This window comes from Perissodus microlepis, chromosome 22 (assembly GCF_051167445.1).
Source record: "Perissodus microlepis isolate ML-2025 ecotype Zambia chromosome 22, ASM5116744v1, whole genome shotgun sequence".
Lineage (NCBI taxonomy): Eukaryota > Metazoa > Chordata > Actinopteri > Cichliformes > Cichlidae > Perissodus > Perissodus microlepis.
Genome location: NC_140481.1, coordinates 13,372,356 through 13,391,916, shown reverse-complemented (window position 1 = coordinate 13,391,916; position 19,561 = coordinate 13,372,356). Strand labels below are relative to the sequence as shown.

The 19,561-nt window shown below is 41.7% G+C and overlaps 1 protein-coding gene across 1 annotated transcript; it reads left to right on the top strand.

The window, feature by feature from the left end:
• Positions 1-992: 992 nt before the first annotated feature.
• On the top strand, positions 993-4,645 carry evx1 (even-skipped homeobox 1). The gene is made up of 3 exons (XM_084919676.1): positions 993-1,539; positions 2,371-2,606; positions 3,092-4,645. Exons 1-3 carry the CDS (start codon positions 1,176-1,178, stop codon positions 3,617-3,619), a joined length of 1,128 nt encoding a protein of 375 aa, XP_084775802.1. The 5' UTR covers positions 993-1,175; the 3' UTR covers positions 3,620-4,645.
• Positions 4,646-19,561: the final 14,916 nt, after the last annotated feature.

Sequence of the window (19,561 nt, the reverse complement as noted above, 5' to 3'; positions counted from 1 at the left end):
GCCACTGCCAATATAAGAATCCAAAGAACCCCATCACAGTGTCATGCTTTTGTTTGGATTTCTTTCATTTGGAACAGCAAATGCTGTGCACACATGATCATACAAATTAGCAATGCAAATCACGGTACCACATTTCATAACTTGTTTGGGCATAAAGAATAAAGAGAATGGTTTCGGTTCAACGTTTCCTTTTTTTCATCTCTAATCGGCCTTTATCTAAACCCTGACCGCAAGACCTGACCTTTGGAGACTTTACTTGACTCCACTTAAGATGATGATAACAATCACAAGAGAGAGGGGAAGGTGACGGGGGAGGGAGGGGTGAATAAAATGTAAATACATAATGTAACTTAAATGACTGATATGATTTTTACGAAATGACTCTGTGTTAATTAGTTATATTTGAGCAACAGCAAAGCTGAACTTTATTTAATAAGTAGGAAAAAAACAAAATATTTGAGCTCATTAACTGGCGTTAAAAGGCTTATTAGTAATTTAAATATACTGTAATACAATAAAATACAATAAAATACAATAAAAAGCTAAGTCTTAAGCAAACATTATTTTACTACTACTACTACTACTACTACTACTACTACTACTACTACTACTACTAATAATAATAATAATAATAATAATAATAATGACTTAATGCATATTTCAATATTTCAACACCACAGATACATCACCATGTAAATCCTAAATATTCTGTATAGATAACCTTTCTTGTTTCTGCTGCCTCTTGTTGTGCCCTCTGACATCCCCCACCCCCATCTCGCCGTTGCCGTTGCTCCTTCTGTTTACCCACAGATTCAGTCAATGAGTGTCGTCATCAGGGGGGACCATCGTGAAGACTGGGTCATTAAGAATGACAGCTCTGAAGAAAGAGAGAGAGGGAGGGAGAGAGAGGGTAAATGGTGATCCCTCCCAGAGCTCCCACTCGGCACTCTGAAGCGGTCTTCTCTCAGGTTCAGACCGGATTGCATCCCCTCTTTTTTTTCCAGAAGCCTCTCCTTCTCTTTTAGGACGCAATCTCCCACCCACCGCCATCCCCGCTGCACGCACACACGCGCACACCCCTCCAACCTGAGATTCATCTCCTTGGTTTTGACGGTTCGCCACGAAGACGAGGTTTGCTTGTTTTGTTTTGTTTTTTCTTTTAAGTCGTGCTTGTGATGGAAAGCAGAGAGGAGATGGTGATGCTGGCAGAGGGAGGTCAGCTTGGCAAGAGCGGCTCTAATTTGTCGGAAGCCATCGGGAGCCCCGTGCGAGAACCACCAGGCAAGCCGGGCCACAGAGGTTGTCTGAGCTCAGGAGCTGCACCCTATTCCCGCGACAGGAGCGACCTAGCGGAGGAGGATAGCGCACGGAGAAATATGAGCGCCGACGCGAGGCTGGTTGGCACGTCTGCCTCCGGAGAGAGACACCAAGCTGACCATCACCACAAAGACGGCAGCAGCTCAGACACAGAGTCGGACTTCTATGAGGAAATTGATGTCAGCTGCACGCCTGAAAGCATGGACTACCCAACAGCTAAAGGTAGGCTGTGTGGGTGCAGGTTGGATTGCATGCTTGTGCGAAGGAAAGGCAAAAAGCAATAAACATGTTGGCACTGTAGGGTGGAACAGAAAATCTAATATTTATGCTCAATGAAACAGATCCAGGGTCTGCTTCAGGTTCAAACACTGCAGCTGCAGTCGGTGCTATACAGCTATTCTGTCAACTGATCGGTGTGGCTGCAAACGCTGAGGTGACACCCACAGTGTAACCTGACATTTCCCTCACTGACTTTGACAACGAGTTACTCGTACTGCAAATGTGCTTATGGGCTACTTCACCAGGAAAAATTTGGAGATTCAAGAAAAAATTCTGTCAATTGGTTCAGGCAGCTGTGAAGGTGCAAGCACCCACTGCTCAGTTTATTGTGAATATCATTCTGTGTGAAATCTTTATGAATAAACATTCATACATGAAACATTTGGAGTAGCAGACCTCAGACTAAACGAATGGTAAAGTAACAAACGAATGAAAACAATACAGTTTAAGTATTGATTATTTTCAACCAAGGGAAATTATTGTTCATATCAAATCAATGTATCATGGAAAACACCTTTAGAAAAAAATAATAGTAGTGGAAATTGCATTTTAATTTAAAAACTACACCAAATGAGAAGCTAAGCGAGCAGTCAGGATGTCTCTTATTTTTCTAAAAGTCAAACAAATAATGGAGTTAGCCTGCTAGTCTTCAAATGGCAGCGAATGAAATAAATAAAACGTTTCGATTTGTTTTGGGTCCTGTTTAAATTGTAAATGTGTGCGTTTTACACCTGATTCTAATTAAAATATGCTTATTCTCTGTTTTTGGTTCAGGTCGAAATGGGGATTCTCCAAGCCACCCGAACGAGTGCGGTACTGAGCCGAGTAAGAATGTCCAGGGTCAGAGCTCTCTGTCTTACGCAGCAGATCAGATTCGCCGGTACCGAACAGCATTCACGCGAGAGCAGATAGCACGCCTGGAGAAGGAGTTTTACCGGGAAAACTACGTGTCCAGGCCGCGGAGATGCGAACTTGCGGCCGCTTTAAATCTACCCGAAACCACCATCAAAGTAAGATTTCATCTCAGGGAAGTGGGGCTGAATTAGGCCTCTTGACCATCAATACGTACTCTGTGAGCTTGTGTTGATGTATATCAAATCCACGTCGAGTGCAAAATGGTCAGGCTTACGTAAATGACTGCCAGTGGTTTATTTGTGTATGGATAGAAATAATCTCGTGGAAAATAATCTCATCAAAACAGTCCATACAGGAAACAAGGCAAAAAAAAAAAAAGATTAAGAAGGAGGTACTGCGTTATGTAGCCACAGGTCATATTTATTTATTTACTTGGGTTGGTATTTTTTGATTGGATGATAGTCAAATGTCACGCAGTCCACAATAAATAAATAAAAATTACAGTAACAAGTTTCTCCAACCCAAATCCAAATATTGTCATGAGTAAAAAAGCCAAACGTTATCTACGCATGTGCTTGTGTTGTTTCAGGTCACGGGGGGGATTGTGGTTAATATTTGATCCGCTGTGTCTCCTTCACAGGTGTGGTTTCAGAACCGCAGGATGAAAGACAAACGGCAGCGTCTGGCCATGACTTGGCCTCACCCCGCCGACCCGGCCTTCTACACCTACATGATGAGCCACGCGGCTGCCACGGGGAACCTGCCCTACCCCTTTCCATCGCACCTGCCGCTGCCCTACTACTCTCACCTGGGCGTCGGGGCTGGCTCAGCTCCTGCAGCCGCCCCTTTCTCAACCCCCCTGCGCTCTCTCGATAGTTTCCGGATGCTGTCTCATCCCTACCAGAGGCCCGAGCTCCTGTGCGCCTTCAGACACCCTTCCTTGTACTCAGGTCCCACTCACGGCTTAGGTCCCGGAGGAACTCCGTGCTCCTGCTTGGCGTGTCACTCCAGTCAGTCCAACGCCATCTCAACCAGGCCTTCCGGCTCGGACTTCGCTTGCTCCCCAACAAGCAGGACTGACGCGTTTGTCACTTTCACGCCTTCAGTGCTCAGCAAATCCTCATCTGTGACACTGGACCAGAGGGAAGAAGTGCCTCTGACCAGATAAAAAAAATAACTCTTGCTCCACATAAGCCTTTAACCACAAGCTTTTTAACCCTAACGTATTATATGATCAGGACTGAAACAGCATGAGGGGTGGGGTAGCCAGTATATAAACAGCGAAAGCCAGTTTATACTTGGGGAGAAGAGAAAGCTCTCCAGCTATAAGACGCGCAAAAGACCTGCTGCTATTGAAATATAATAATCCCATCGAAGAGCCGGGGACATTGGGCTGAAATATGACCGCATAGATAGAAATTCAGATTTGATTTCTACAAGATTATTGTGACTGCTATGAGAGAGAGAGATGGGGAGAGATAAGCGGGGTGGTCCAGAGAAACGTTTAAATCTCCGTGATTGATGACGTTAAGGTCTTGATCATTATTTTATGCGTCCAAAAATCAGCCTACACGTATTGTTAGTTACGCGAGAATGATGCTTTCCATCTCTCTTTTTTAACAAGGGGATTTGTTAAAAGACTGCGGCCGTCTCATTATAGCTAGCTCTCCACACCGGGGCCCTCTCGACGGCCCGGGCCGAAATGTGCAGATGCTAGTAAAATTATTAAGTGATGTATATGTAAGACCGGGTGAATTTTGAGTGTTGAATTAATGATAATGCCAGGAAGGTTTCAGGCAAAAGGTAACAAGGCGCCGAGGGAACGGATTACCACAGCCGGCACGATCTGAAGAGGGGAGGGGAGAGAAAGATCAGAAAGAGGATGGAGAGAGGACAATCAAAAAAGAAAAAAAAAAGAAATGAGCATTTTTAAGGCCACCCAACACTCTTTCTTTCTCTGTTTTCTCCCATCACCGTAAAAGAGACAGTGTGATTAAATTATGCCCACGGGCCTTCTTTAAAACCGTTTTTCGCTTTGCACTGTTACACCAGTTTAGCATTTTGTGTGGGAATACGGAATAATGTGTGACTGATTTTTTTTCTTCGTTGTTTTACTATTATTATTATTTTATTATAAAACTTTATTTTTGGTTCGCTGTTTTTTTGTTTGTTTGTTTTTGTTTTTTGTGTTATGACTGGGTTGTCCTTATCGTTTAATTTGCAAATAAATACTGTCAAAGCATCGAAGGCGTGCGGAGTGATCTATACGCGTATTTCGGATCCATTTAAATAGCCAATAACCAATATGTCACTTTAAACTCACGGCAATAGAATGAAACTGATTCAAGCAAATTTTTGTTGTTGTTGTTTTTGCTTTTCTCCCGGTCATCTTCTTTGGTTTGGTTTCGTTCAGCTTCAAGCGTATTAAGGATCTTCTCCATTCACAATTGGTTCAGGTCCGCCAGTCCTACCGCCTCCCCTCAATAATAACACTAATTTTGTTCTCAAGTGGTAGCTGTCAAAACACCAGAGTGCGCCCCCTCCTATTTCCTGATGGGACCGTTAGATTGACCGTGACAGTTAAGTGGTCCCCGGGCTCCGTTAACGCCACTCATATTTTTTTCTGCGACCACTTAATAGACGCGACAGAATTAGGTGTCTGCAGATATTGGAAATGCAAAGAGATCGATCATTCGGAGAGGAGCGCCAACAATCAGCGGGATCTTAATTGGCCGCATTTGACCGGGCCCGAGCAAATTAAAAGAGTTTTTGGAGCGTAATAGGATTGGCTAAGTGCTGCGGCCCGCGGAGAGACACACAAATCACCCTTTAAAGGGAGTTTTAGGTCGTGGATTAGAAGTTATTGCAGTGATGGGCGAGAAAGTGTGTGGTATTTCAATTGGGCCTCGAAGTAAAAAAACAAACAACAACAACAACAAACGAAAAACTGGCCAATTGCGTGCTTACATAATCGAACATGAAGATTTTATTTTTTTTATTTTTTTTTAAAAATGCTTCAAATTTAGGTGACATTCCTCGAGCCTTTATTCTGATTATTCCGAAATATGAAGATTTTGGAATTTGAAATATATGAAATATGAAGATTCCTGCCAGTGAAGCCAGACAGAAGAACAATTTAGTTACCAAATATGATTTTAGGTACAGTGTTTTTTGTTTTTGTTTTTTATTAGAGTCGTTCTAATCAAACTCTACTGCACCCACAAAAACGGCACCGTTAAGTCCAACCCCCCCCAACCCACCCTGCTCCCTCCCGCGCACGATTTTGATTGATGGCCTTATTAACTGGAGTTCTTGTAAGTGTGACCGAGCTGATTAAAATGCATATGTTTGGAATAATACACCGTTTAAGCCTCCCGGGTCGAGGCGAAACCACAAGGCAGATTTATGTAAACTATCAGCCGGTGTCTTTAAGCCTGATGGGGACACGGGTCACGCAAGAAAATTGCTTTAGTTTGTGCATAATAAAATCGCACCATAGAAATAAAGATGAACGGGGCGGACTAACAGAATATTCAGAAGGTGTAGTCTCTTTAAAAGGAAAGGGAAAATGGTTTCATGGTGGGTTCTTTTCTCTCTTTTTTTAACAGTCTGGGAAATTTGGAGCTGACTTTCAACAGGAGCAGCAGCACTACACGGCCATCTAAACCTCGAGTCACACTGTGCCAAAACGACGCATTAAAGTGAGGCAAATTACAACCACATTTACCCAGCCACACATATGGGCTCCCATCTCTTTGCCGCGGAAACTATACGGCTGAATCCTCAGTGGCCTAATCCGGCATCAACATGCCATTTAATCGCTGGAATATTGCGTGTGACTGAGCTTCAATATATGATGGGCTCGTAGATTGCGCACATAACAGCAATTACATCAGCCTTATAAGATCCTATTAGTGCGAATTGGCACAGGTCTCCCCAGCTCCCACAACCAACACAAAGCATTTTGATAGGGGCGGTGTAGTGCAGCTGTCCACCGACAGCAAATTTAAAAAAAAAAAAAAAAGGATCTGTGGCTGCTGTTACCGCTGTTTAAATTGGATTACATCCTAATTTACAGACCCCTGTCGTAACGCAAGAGGCTGGTGGAGGCGTGGATGGACCAATCACCAAGTAATGATGATGAATGAGAGATTAATGCGCATACAAGCAAGACAATTTGAGCCTTCATCTGTTTAAATAGGCTTCCAATATCATTTGGAAAACGGAGGTCACGTTAAATCAATCGGGGGACGCGTGAAAGTCGTTTTCGGAGGCGTCTTTATCAAAATTATTTACGGTGCACCGGAGACAGCTATGTGCAGCAAGAAAATGTGACGGCTGCTGCGTGCTTATGTGACAAAGAAGAGCAAGCAAGACAAAGCATGACGCATCCAGGCTATCAAAAGATGCACTTAAATCTTCATCGTTAGCTGTTCAAATTGAGTGGCGGCCACACCGTTTCGTCTGCGCAGACCCAAGATAGAATCTGTCCCCTGAGCAATCCAGATAAACTGGGTTGGTTTTGTAGAGTGGTTCTTTGAAGCAATACAGAGCTCAATGTCAGAATTGTGGCTCAGAGCACAACTCAACACAAGTTCACAGCCCTAACGACTCAAGAGATAACAAAAACTCTTATTATCCCTTGTAAATGTCCACTTCCTTAAACATATGATAACTGAAAGTCTTTCGTTTGGGCCCAAAACATCGCGAGTACTAAGCAGATCTTGGAAACCGCTTCAATTAATTCAAACAGCAAGGAAAATCTTTTGCAGGCTTCTTATTGTGTTGCAAGCCGGATCAACTTTGTAACTGAAAAGTACCAACCAGCAGACCCATCTACCACAGAGGAGACAAAATACAACGGCAGTTATAGTTGCTAAATGTTATCAGGGGCTTCTACACAACAGGTTTAGGCTATATTTAGTGCAAAAGGAATAATAAATATACATAGCCTGCATCGGAAAATGACCTACTGATACACGTCATCCAAACAGAAAAGGGATTATATTCAGATTCAGCACAGAACAAACAGTGTTTTAAATTACTGACACCAAACTTTGCAGCACACATTAAACATTATTTGTTAACCTTCCAGGGTTTCATCTATTGAATATGGCGAAATTTAAACAAAGGCATGTTGTGTTAAATACTCAAGAGTTACCAAAACTTACAGTTAGGTCCATTGTGGTCGACAAAGATGCAATTTGTTTTAGCAGTGGATTTAAAATCATACAACCAAAATGTGATTGAAGCGCAAACTTCCAGTCTTAAGTCAAGACTCAAGGGTTTTGTTTTTTGTTTTTTTAACAAAACAAAAAATCTGGAATAACAGTTTAGAAATTACAGCAATTTTTATGCACAGTCTCGCATTTTCAGAGGTTTAAAAACAATTGGACAATTGATTGACAAGCAGTTTTATGGTCACGTGACCTCTCTTCTACTTTTTCGTTCAGACATACTATATGAAGTTGAGTCAAAGCGTTTACTTTATATTTACTTATAGCTTTTCACTGTCATTTTAAATATGCTGTCCAAAGAGGTGTCAGCCTAAGTGTGTAATGTTAGTGAAACGAGGATGTTATAGTTGTATGCACTGGGAAAACCCACTGAAAAGCCCAACTCTTCAAGAAAAGCACGGATCCTGCTAGCCTGTAATCTTCTGTGTGCAATGACAATCTTTTTCTCCATCTGATCTACAGCTCTGAGTGTCTAAGGGATAGTCACCGATTATGACATTGCATTGCACATGATTGGATGAATAGTGTCCACGAGGTACTGAACAGGCGTATCGTGAAAATAAGAAGCAAAACTACAGAGTAGAGTAAGAAGTCTACTGTAAGTTTTGAGTGCAGCAATCTATCCCTGAGGCAGAAGTACTGGGAAGACAAGCCTGGTGACAACGATTGGTGAGGTAAATTGTAAATATGTTGCTGAAAGGTTTCATTATCCACTGCATAGAGTATAAAAAAAGGTTTAGAGTGGGTACAGGTTTGTCATCTTCTATTAAACAGCTGTTGTGGTGAACTCAGTCTCTTAGAGGCAACAATATTGGGATCCATGTTTCATTTTTATCATCATTAGAGCTTCTGGTTCTGGAGGGGTTTCAGACTGGGATGGAAGATACAAGGATGCCTTTGACTGTCCATTTTAAAAAACGTCACTACAGCTGATTTACAACTGTATATACCCTTGAATCGTGGAAATCACTGTTCTATAAGAAGGCTCAATGTGTGCATTTTGGTCATAAAAACTGGATTTCCTGCAGTTTCTTACAGTTAAATGAGTCCAAACCAGAGGTCATATTGTTTGGCCTTCCACTAAAGGTTAAAGGATAACATGGACTCCTTTAATTAAAACACAGGTTAAGAACAGTGGGATAATCTTTGACACAAATTTGAAATTTCACAGACAAATGAAGTGGTTAACAGCAGTGACTTCCAGCTCAGAACAATCTCCAGATGAAAAACAATAAATAAATAAAATTAAGGTTCTGGAAAGGGTTATGCATGCCTCTGATATATCTAAATACTTTTGGAACGTGCTGTATACCACAGTTAGCCAGTCATCTCCTGCCTATTTGAAATTAGTCCAAAATGCTGCAGCCAGATTACTGACCAGGACAAAAAAGAAAGCCCACATTACTCTAGTGTTAGCAGTTTTTCACTGCCTCCCTGTGGATTTGGATTACAGGATCTGGTTAAAGTGAAACTGCTTGTGTTTAGTCTTAAGGGGTTTTTGCACCTGCATATGTGGTAGATATGCTCCATCCATACCCTCTGAAGATCATTAAGGTCTGCTTCTCAATCACTCCGCTTATTTCAAAAAAAGTTTGCGCCATTGCTGTTGTTGCCCTAAAGCTCTGGAATAACCTCCCAAATGACCTCAGACAAGGATCAAATGTGACTGTTTCCAAACCTAAGCTGAGGACTTACCTCTCCAGTCAAGCTGTTGGAAACTGTTGTTTTCGAGAACTGTGATTGGAGGGCTGGCTACAGTTGGGTTATTTCAAATTAAAACCGTGAATGTGTGTAGCATCATTATTTCTTTAAAGAAGCTGTTCCATTTTACTTTTGTGTAAAGGACTTTGGTTTTAAATGTGCTATAGGACTAGATTTTTCTTACTTAAAATGCAGATTGTCAAAAGGTTTGAATTTTGGCTTGTTGCCGTTCACATAAGCTGCACCCATTCAGTGGTTTTGCATTTAATCTCAATGAAAAGAAAAATTATCTGCAGGATTCAGGCTATTACATTTTTCAAGATGTGGAGAAGCTAGAGTTGATTACATGTGGCAGAACTGTTTGGACAAAAAACATGAAGTATTGCAGTCTATATAAGAAAACTGTTTTGTATATATTCAATGTACAAGGTACAGTAACAAAGAGTATGCAGGTGTTGTACAATACGCTCAATGGTTTGGTTGTGTTAGCTAAGTGAATTGTTTTTCCACTTTTTATGTTTGTTTCTTCAGAACACAACCTGGCGATATTTATAATTCACTCCACAGGCAGTCCAGTCCAATCTAATCCAGACACAAAAATGAATTGTGCTTTATCTTTCTTTACTCTGCATCAATTGAGACAAAGCAGCAGAGACTGATGTTACTGCTGCAATAAATTTTACAAGGAAAACAGATTTACCCTTGATTGTGGACATGAGTGGACATGGTTAGTGTTTTGATAGAGGAACAGAAAAGTCTTTATATGAGAAAAGTGGGAAAAAGAAGATATCTGAATTTCAATGCTGACCAGAGCACAAACAGTAAATATGAGGACAGAGAGAGCATGCACGAGAGCAGGAAATATAAATAAATAAAGCCCACAAAAAATACTGTTTTACATTCAGTAGCTGTAATGAAGGCAGCAGCAGCACAACATCATCCAAAATCATCCAAATATCCAACTTTATTTGGTTTTACTTTCTGTCAGCGGTGATTGATTCATTTTAGAATTCAGCCCCGTAGGGAAATCTGAACTACTGACGTAACCAGTAGATCATCCGCTCTTATTCCTGTCTTGTAGTGATTTGGATACTTAATGGAAAAGACTGAATCTGCTCTCTTTACAGAATTGCTGGCAGCCATATAAACTGAGGCATTTGTGTACTTTATACTAACGTAATATGAGAGATTTTTATCAAATCAAAAGTCTTTGCATTTGGAGGGCACAATAAATGTTTGATGGAGTTGTGCAATGATAAAAAAAAAAAGGAAGGAAAAGCCAGGAAAAGCATTTTGCCTTGAAATAATTCTGTTACAAAGGTGCCGTCCCATCTTGATAAGTGTACTCAGCACGGTTTGTTTTCCCAGGCTGCACCCAGTTTACATCCTGTCATGTGTAGTCTAGTGTCCTTCTGCACTGATCCATAAGAAAATCCTTTTTTTTGCTGACAGAAATCATGACTCCTTACGTTTTTAATAACACTTCCTATGCACTGATGGTGGAAAAAAGATTGCTGTATTTGTCTATGTGTTTATGGGCCACCTGTGCAGAGAAAGGTGTATTTTCTTCAGACATAAAAATCGAATATACGACCTGTTCATAAACAGGTAATAATAATAATAAACTTGTTGTACACACACGCATGACCTGGAGTGTTTTTGTGTGTTTGTGTGTTTGTCTTTCTTTACACCACAGGCCTAGTTAGAAATGCTGAAAATACTGAAGTCCTACTCCACAACTCCTCTGATGCAGATTACAATTCTCTCTTCAAGTCCAAGTAATAGCCACATAATGGCCAAGTGTCATTTTATTGATGGTGCTGGTAGAAGCACTAGGGTCTCCCAGGAGCCCCACTGTGACGATGATTATCAGCTTATTAAATTTCTTTTGATTGTTCGGCTTCTTTCCCCATGAGATCTTTGTGTTTTGTGGAGCCGCTCACAGAGTGCACCGCATTGTGCGATATTGTTTAAAATGATTTAATAAGCACTTTGTTTTACGATGGAGTGTTATTATTTTACGAGCCTCTCGGCAGCCAATAGCTTTGCACATCAGTCCAACTCTCTCCGCACCTCGCATTATTTTACTGCACGCTGGCTGCTTTACTGCTCGGCAGTGGCGGTGACTAAAGGCGACAGGAAAAGTTGTTCCCCCTCTTTCCCAGAGAAACGAACCAACTCCAGTGACAGGGATAAGGGAAAAGAGTGTTCCCACAGTCACACTGGGCTTGGATCACTCAAAATGGTTAACTTAGTCTCTTACAGTGGGAATGTTGTGCAGCTGAGGATCATTTGATGTTTTGTGCATAATAAGAACAATATATATCAGTGTGATGTTGGCCTCCATGGATGCTTTTGCGCAGTAGGTACACAGTGTGCCTGCTTGTGAGTGCCTGTCACTTGGTGTGTGTGCCTGTGATAGAGTATCTCATTGCTGCAGTGATGTATCCTCATTATGCCCCTGTCCCATGACCGTCACACCCAGTCTACTGGGTCTCTCATGGGTGGGGGGGTGATTGGGAAATCTGGGCTTCCCCTTCTGTCCACGTCGCCATCTCCCAATCCTCTGACCTTCTGACTCAACACACGAAAAACCCCAAACCTACACTGACTGTGAAGTGCTGAGTCGTGCTGTCCTCTCACTGCTGCTGCTGACCTGTGGTTTGCTGATGTCAACTCAACTTAAAAAGGTTTGCTTCTGAAAGTGCTATAGACTCAAGTGTAATGACATCAAAATAATGATAAAATTACTGGGCAGACTTCACTCTTTTAACATATAGCCATCAAATGGATATTTAGGAGACATTATTACAAGGTTTCTTTTTTATATTTGTTGTAAAATGAGACAGACCAACCAACCAGCTTTTTACACTAACATTAGGTTTGCTATTTAGCTACACCGTATGGACAAAAATACTTTGTGACTCCTCTTAATCAATGAATTCAGGTGTTTTCGGTCTGTTTGCGTCATGTGTATAAAATCAAGCACCTAGCCATGCAGGATGCCACAACTGCAACAAGCCAGTTTGTGAAATTTCTTCCCTTCATAATCACCTGTAAGTGACATTATTGCAAAGTGGAAGCATTTAAGAACCAGCAGCTCAGAGTGGGGTTGCTGAGTGCTGAGACTCCAACACTGCTGAGTTATAAACCTCCTCAAGCATTAACATCAGCACAAAAATTGTGAGTCTGTAGCTTCATTGGATAGGCTTCTATGGCTGAGTTTCTCCTGTAGGTGGTCCACACTTTTTGTCCATATAGTGTAGCTGTCCACAAAATTGCCACTGACTGTGAAAACCTATATTAGATAGATAGATAGATAGATAGATAGATAGATAGATAGATAGATAGATAGATAGATAGATAGATAGATAGATAGATAGATAGATAGATAGATAGATAGATAGATAGATAGATAGATAGATAGATAGATAGATAGATAGATAGATAAAACTAGTCATAGCCTACTAAAGAAGCTGGAGAAGCAGGCTGTATGCAAGTGTGTGTCCATTAGAGCAAGATCAGTTTGGGAGGTAAGGTTACACCATGGGAAAGGGAGCAGGGGAGATGGTGGTACCAGATAGTGAGGGTATCAGAAGAGGAGCTAAGAGCCTGTGCTTAGTGCCTTAATGGAGCATTTCAAAGAACACTCACACTGTTTGGCTGGGAGCAGGCCTCCCTAAAACTATAAAACTTTGGTGACTGACAATGTAGAGGTGGGGTTAGCTGTTTGAGCATTCGGTGTTTTAAATGTCCCCACAAAAACATTGTTGGGCATTGGGATTAAAACAGGCCCGTGCAATGGCTTTAACACTGCATGTTTGCAAAATTGGGCAAATATCATCTTGATTGGTTCCACATATTATTATATTTAAAGTAAAAAATAATCATAGAAAAAATGTTGCCCAAAATACTCTAACATTTATGTGTAGATTTTAAGTCTATCATGCAATTACCAAAACAAAGAATTATTGTTAGAATTACTTCACTTAAACTGATGCGCTGTAGCTAGAGTGATCATCTTACAGTCATTACTCTTTCCATATATAGTGATAAAACACAGTGGATTCCTGATGAATCAGCTCCTCTCCTTTTCAGTTAAATTTTTACAATGGCTACACTGTTCAGAAAAGGAAGTCTGACCAGGGGAACCTGGGCATACAGAGGTCCATGTTTGGGTTGGTTAGAATTAAAAAGGTGCTCTTTGTTTAGCACTGGAAACACCAAGAAGGCAGCATCATCTTTACAGTAATCCCTTTGGAAGATCTCAACTCATTAGCGAAGATGGCAACAGAGATCACAACTTAATTTATCAAAATGTGTTCTGTGTTCAGATTTTTCTAATAACTAAACTGCATGCACGGTTGATCTCCCGTCTGGCATATTTGGATGTGAGCGCCTCTTTGAAGCGGTCAGATCAAAATGTAAACTGTTAGTGAATGAATGGCAAAGTGGTTTAATAAGACAGACAGACTGACGCTGACAGATAGACCTGTGGCGTCCTCAGGTTGTGACTCACAGACCAGGAACCCAGATTAAGCAGGGAACGGACTTAACAAGGGAATCTTGTTTTGGTCATCTGTGTGGGAGGAAGGGAGATGGAAATAGACTGGGATTCCTCATTGTAAAGATTTCGTCTTTTTTTGTTTTTGTCTGTTATTCACTGTGAAGTCGAAAGGACAGATGGGTAAAATATTTGTAAAAAGAGGGACAAATATGTGGGAAAGAAGGGGAAGAAAGGAGGGGAATGAGACAAAGTGTGAGTACAGGCTCTGAAGATCAAGAAAAAGATGGAGGGAAGGAAGGAAGGTTTATGGTGATGCTCTGTTTGTGACGGCTGTCTGCTGAATGAAAACAGGGCCTCTTTAACTCCTCACGGGTTAATGGAACTTTTATGAGTTTGTTCTGCAATCATGTAACCCCTGGCGTCTCCATTCTTCTGTTTCTCTCTCTGCATCCTTGTCTCTCATTCTCTCTCTTTTTTTTCCCACCCCCTATTGCAGGGCAGATCAGAGGTGAGCCGCTCCTTTGTTTCTGTAAACACTACTCTCGCTCTCTCACTGCACTTCGTTTATGAGGACACAACTGGTTTGGAGGAGGTCTCCAGTGGATGGCTCACAGCTCTGGCTTAGCTTACATTAGGTAAAGACTTGTTTAGGTAGTGGTTAGCATTGTCAGCTGGACAGTATGGACAGCAGCAGTCTAATGGCTTAACAGCTGAGAAGTATGTAAAGGTCCAGGGGTTTCTCTTGTCCAGCCATTATTTCTGTAGCGCAGGAAATAATTGGTCTCGCTTTCCAGAGGTTGGCAATGGGACTTTAATTGTACATAAAAAAAAGTAGACCTAGTAGCTCATTTGTTTTATTATAGCAAAACCACATTTTCAAACCCAGACACCAATCCCTGTGACATCTCTCGCAAAACCCCACAGCTAAAGCTCTCCCACTGGGACGAAAAAGAGTCGATGCCTGGCAACGCAAGGTGCATTAAATATGAAGAAAGAGGGGTTTCTGCAGAGATGCTGCGGATTGATGGAGATTGGCGCAGAAAGGCGACGGGAACCCAACCAGGTCTCCTATCATAAAGCAAAGCTGAGAAATGGACGGCTGCGGGCCAGACGCAACTTTTAATGGCCGCCCATGACTCACGCTGACTGTCAGTAATGAGTTTTATTCACTTCCATCATTTGAGTGTCGATTGTAATCATGGGGCTATCTGAGAGGTATGATTGACGGGATGAAGCCAAAGATGTGAGGTGGGAGTGTGGGATAAAAGAGGGCAGAAAGGAGATGGACTCTTGATCCCGATGCTTGTATGTACCTGTCTTTAGTGGCAAATGTGTGGCAGCCAGCTAATGACCAGTTCAGATCTATGTGGAGAGAAAATATACATGTGATTAGAGCCTGATTTTCCATTCAAAAAGTCTAACCTTGCATCACATCCTCCACATCTTACTATCTTCCTTCTATTCTTTCATTTCCTTTCATATCCTGTATTTCCCACTTCTCCTTTAGGTCACAAATAAAAAATAAAATAAAAAATAAAAAGTCACTCTGGACATTTTCTTTTCTTGTTTGTTTCCTCAAACATTCACAAACTATTTTGGCTAAACTGGAGCAGCTCTACATGGAAGCACATGGTCAAAAACAGGCAGTTTAAGGATGATAATCAATATTGATCCCAGTAACAGACTGAGTACGGAGTGATGCGAAAGGGAGAGGGGTCCTTACTCCGTCTTGACGCTGGTGGGATCAATGAGCTTTGGAGGATCCAGAATGGATGGATCTTTGTTTGCACGCTCTGTTAGCAGTGACAGGCCCAGGCAATTGTACACAGTCTCCACCTTACTGTCATCACCTTTCTATTTCTACTTTTTCTACCTCTATCAATAAATTCTAACAGCAAAATGAACCTGAATGTGCAAATGCATAGAGTGTGTGTTTGTGCGTTCATGTAGAGGTGACATGAAATGAAACATCAGCCTTATTTTTCGCCTTTGAGGTTATTGATTTGGAGGTAATGTGGTAATCTGCTGGGCCGTTACATTAGAGAGACATGTCACACATGCTTTTTTTTAATGAACAGAGATTGCAGTCAATCATAGAGGATGCACAGGAGACAGAATTTAAAAAACCCAAAAGGAATTATATAATGATAAAGTTCTTCTTTCAGGTGCAGTAAAGAAAAGGCAAAACCCAGATGTAGAAATTCTTTTAGAACAGATGAGGTTGGCTGTTGATGGTGGACATTGAGGTAAACATACGTTCCAATTGGCCGTGTTCCCCCTGACAGTAAGAGAGCCTTTTCTATTCTAATAAAGCTTGTCCTCGCTATATTTACCTGCTTAGCACAGTCCAGTGCTCTGGGGCCACTGTGACCTGCCTGCACGAGTGTGTCCGCGCCTTGGAGGGAGACATAATGGTGACTTAGCACCTGGATGTGTCAACGCTATGTAGATTCAGCGATGTTGATGCAGCATCTGAATTGGCAGTGAATGCAAATTTATTTGTGGCCCTGCCTTGCGTGGAGATGGAGAACGAGGGTTCAGCAAACATTTGAGCAAGCGCACAACATGAGCAAGCGAAAGAACGAGGGAGAAGATTCAGCTGTGTGGGTGAGAGTGGTGGATTAGAGATGACAGGCAAGACTGAGGAATCCCATCATTCCACATCCAGGGAGCACTCCATTCAGTCACTGACATGGCCCTCTGGGGTGGGAATAGGAGGGTGCTAGTTACACTCTGTCAGGGGGTCTTATGACCTGATGGATGTGGTGCTACGGGACTCAGAGAACACCCTGAATATTGCCTCTCTCACACACACACTGTTATCAAGAACTCATAAGCTCACATACCGCAGCGCGGCAGAATGCACACATGCACTTGCTTTTTGCATCTAATTTCTTGTTGTCCCCTCACTTTTCTGCAGTTTTCTTTTGCTTTCTCATTTTAGAGCTGCACAAGATGAGATGATGAGCATAGATGAGCACCGATACTCCCAGGATCCCGTATGACAGCGCTGAACAGCCTACCACAACTGTCATTGAACTGAAAAGCCCCTAAGTTGCATCTTCTTTTATTAGAATGACATAATAACTATCCATCAACTCAGCCAGCCAACCGTATCTCTCCCTCCTGACGGGCACAGCCAATCGGCTACCTCAATATTTGAGAGCTAATTTGTCACAGTCAGCAGCGTCCCTCCCATTTCTTCGTCTCCCTGAAGTGAGTGTTATTGTCATCCCAAATCTCTAAGGATGGTTTTATCATTCCTACTTTGCGCAGCACTGGGACTTATGAGACACGCAGAAATATTTTCAGGCATCTTTTAACCATACAAACCACACGGCAAGCTTTTTTTTTTCATAAGCATTTAATTTTGCTCCTCCTTTCTCTCTGTATTCCTCACACACGTACAGACAGTAGATGGCTGTGTTCGTGTGTATGTGTGGACTGTTTCCCTCCACTCTGCTCTAAACGAACCAATTATGGGTGTTTATGTAGCTTTAATGCGTGTAAGTGTCAGGAGAGAAACATTGCACCGCTCACCACCTAATCAATGAGGCCTTGCATGCTACACCACTACTTGTTTTCTCTCCTCTTCCTCGTCCCTTATCACATCAGTCCTGCCTCTATCCCCCCCTTCTCCCCCCCCCCCCCTTCTCTGCCTCTCTCTCTCTCTCTCTCTCTCTCTCTCTCTCTCTCTCTCTCTCTCTCTCATTCTTTCTCCATTCAATTAGCAAGAGATGAGAATGAGGTTTCTGGCCAATTGGCCATGAAGAGAGCTTTAAACGGAGCAAGATGAGGCCATCAGAAAGTTGCTATGCTCAGGACAATGAGTGTAAGTCTTAAAAGACTGGTTATGGTATATTTAGAGTAAGTTCCAAACACTTTTGGCCAGCATTTCAGGTCCTGCAGCTGTTGCCAATTTATGCCTGAGTCCCAGTTGCATTTTGTGTTTCATTGATTTGGGAGTACACTGCATAAATACAAACTCCACACAGATTCTAACTAAAGACATTGTCATGGTGGGATTACACCAGCCAGTGAGTTCCCAGTGTACACCCACCTTCAAAAAATATAGGTACTTCATAAGTTAAAAACAACAACAACAAAAAGTGTTACAGTGGATATAAAGTGGGGTTCCATCATATCTAGGTTCATACTCAGCAGTCATTTTGACCTCAGCTACACACATGTAAAGTTTATTGCCTATTTTGCATCGCTGCACTGCAGTGACATTGACAAAATCAGATTAACATACTGCTATTTAAACTGTGATTGTCTGTAAGATAAGATAAGATAAGATAAGATAAAACTTTATTAATCCCTCGGGTGGGTTCCTCTGGGAAATTCTGTTTCCAAAAGCACAGCACCGACAGAAGTTACAGTTACAGAATATTATATATATATATATATATATATATATATATACACACACACACACACACATATAAATACAGAGACATATATAAATAAAATATACGAAGGGGATAAATAGAATAAATAGGAATAAAAATAAAAATACAAGTGAATTGCACATTTCAAGTATTGAGGTCTGTAGTGCCACACATGACCATAACTAGGGTTTAGCAATTATTGAGGGCCAGAATTTTTTTCTCTTATTATTATTTAAGGTGTCGCACCTGGACTCCAGTGACCAGTGGAAAAGGCTGGACCCTATCCCAGCTACCATAGGGTATGAGGCAGTGTAAACCCTGGACAGGTTGCCAATCTGTCACAGGGTGAACACAGAGAGAAAGACAACCATTCACACTCTCACTCACATCTATTGGCAATTTGGAATCACCATTTAACCTAACCCTGCTGGTTACCAATGTTGTTTTTCTTTGTGGCCTTTGCATGTTCTTCCCGTGTTTGGGTGGGTTCTCTCCGGGTACTCTGGCATTGTCCCGCAGTCTAACGACCTGCAGTCAGTGGGGTTAGAGGGAAATAAAACAAAAGAAAAAAATTACAGATCTATTTCTTCAAATTTAATAGCACAAAGAAAAAAGTTACTTACTCATGGCTCCTAAACAGTTATTATTTTTTATGAATTATGCATCAAACTAACCCCTAAAACACAACCCAGTCAGGGGCACTTCAGGCCATAACTTCATATAATTCCTGTAGAGTCTTTTCAAAATAAAAGCCATCTAGGGTTACACACACTGATCCTGCCGATTTCTACAGACGGAGAAGCATGATTCATCACTCCAGAGACCACGTCTCTACTGTTCTAGAGCCCTGTGGAGCCATGCTTTACATCACTGTATCTGATGCGTTGCAGTGCGCTTGGTGATGTAAGGATTGGATGCAGCTGCTCAGCCATGGAAACCCATTCCATGAAGTTCTCTGTGCACTGCTCTTGAGCTAATCTGAAGGCCACATGAAGTCTGGAGGTCTGTAGTAATTGACTCTGCAAAAAGTTGAAAACCTCTGAGAGCTATGCACCTCAGCATCTGCTCAGGGATTTTATGTGGCTTACTACTTCATTGCTGAGTTGTTGTTATTCCCAATTCCTTCCACTTTGTTATAATACGACTAACTGTTGCCTGAGGAATATTTAGTGGCTCACAGTTTTATTCCAAAGGTGTTCTATCAAGTTGAGGCCAGGACTTTGTGCAGGCCAGTCAAGTTCTTCCACACCAAACTCACTCATCCATGTCTTTAT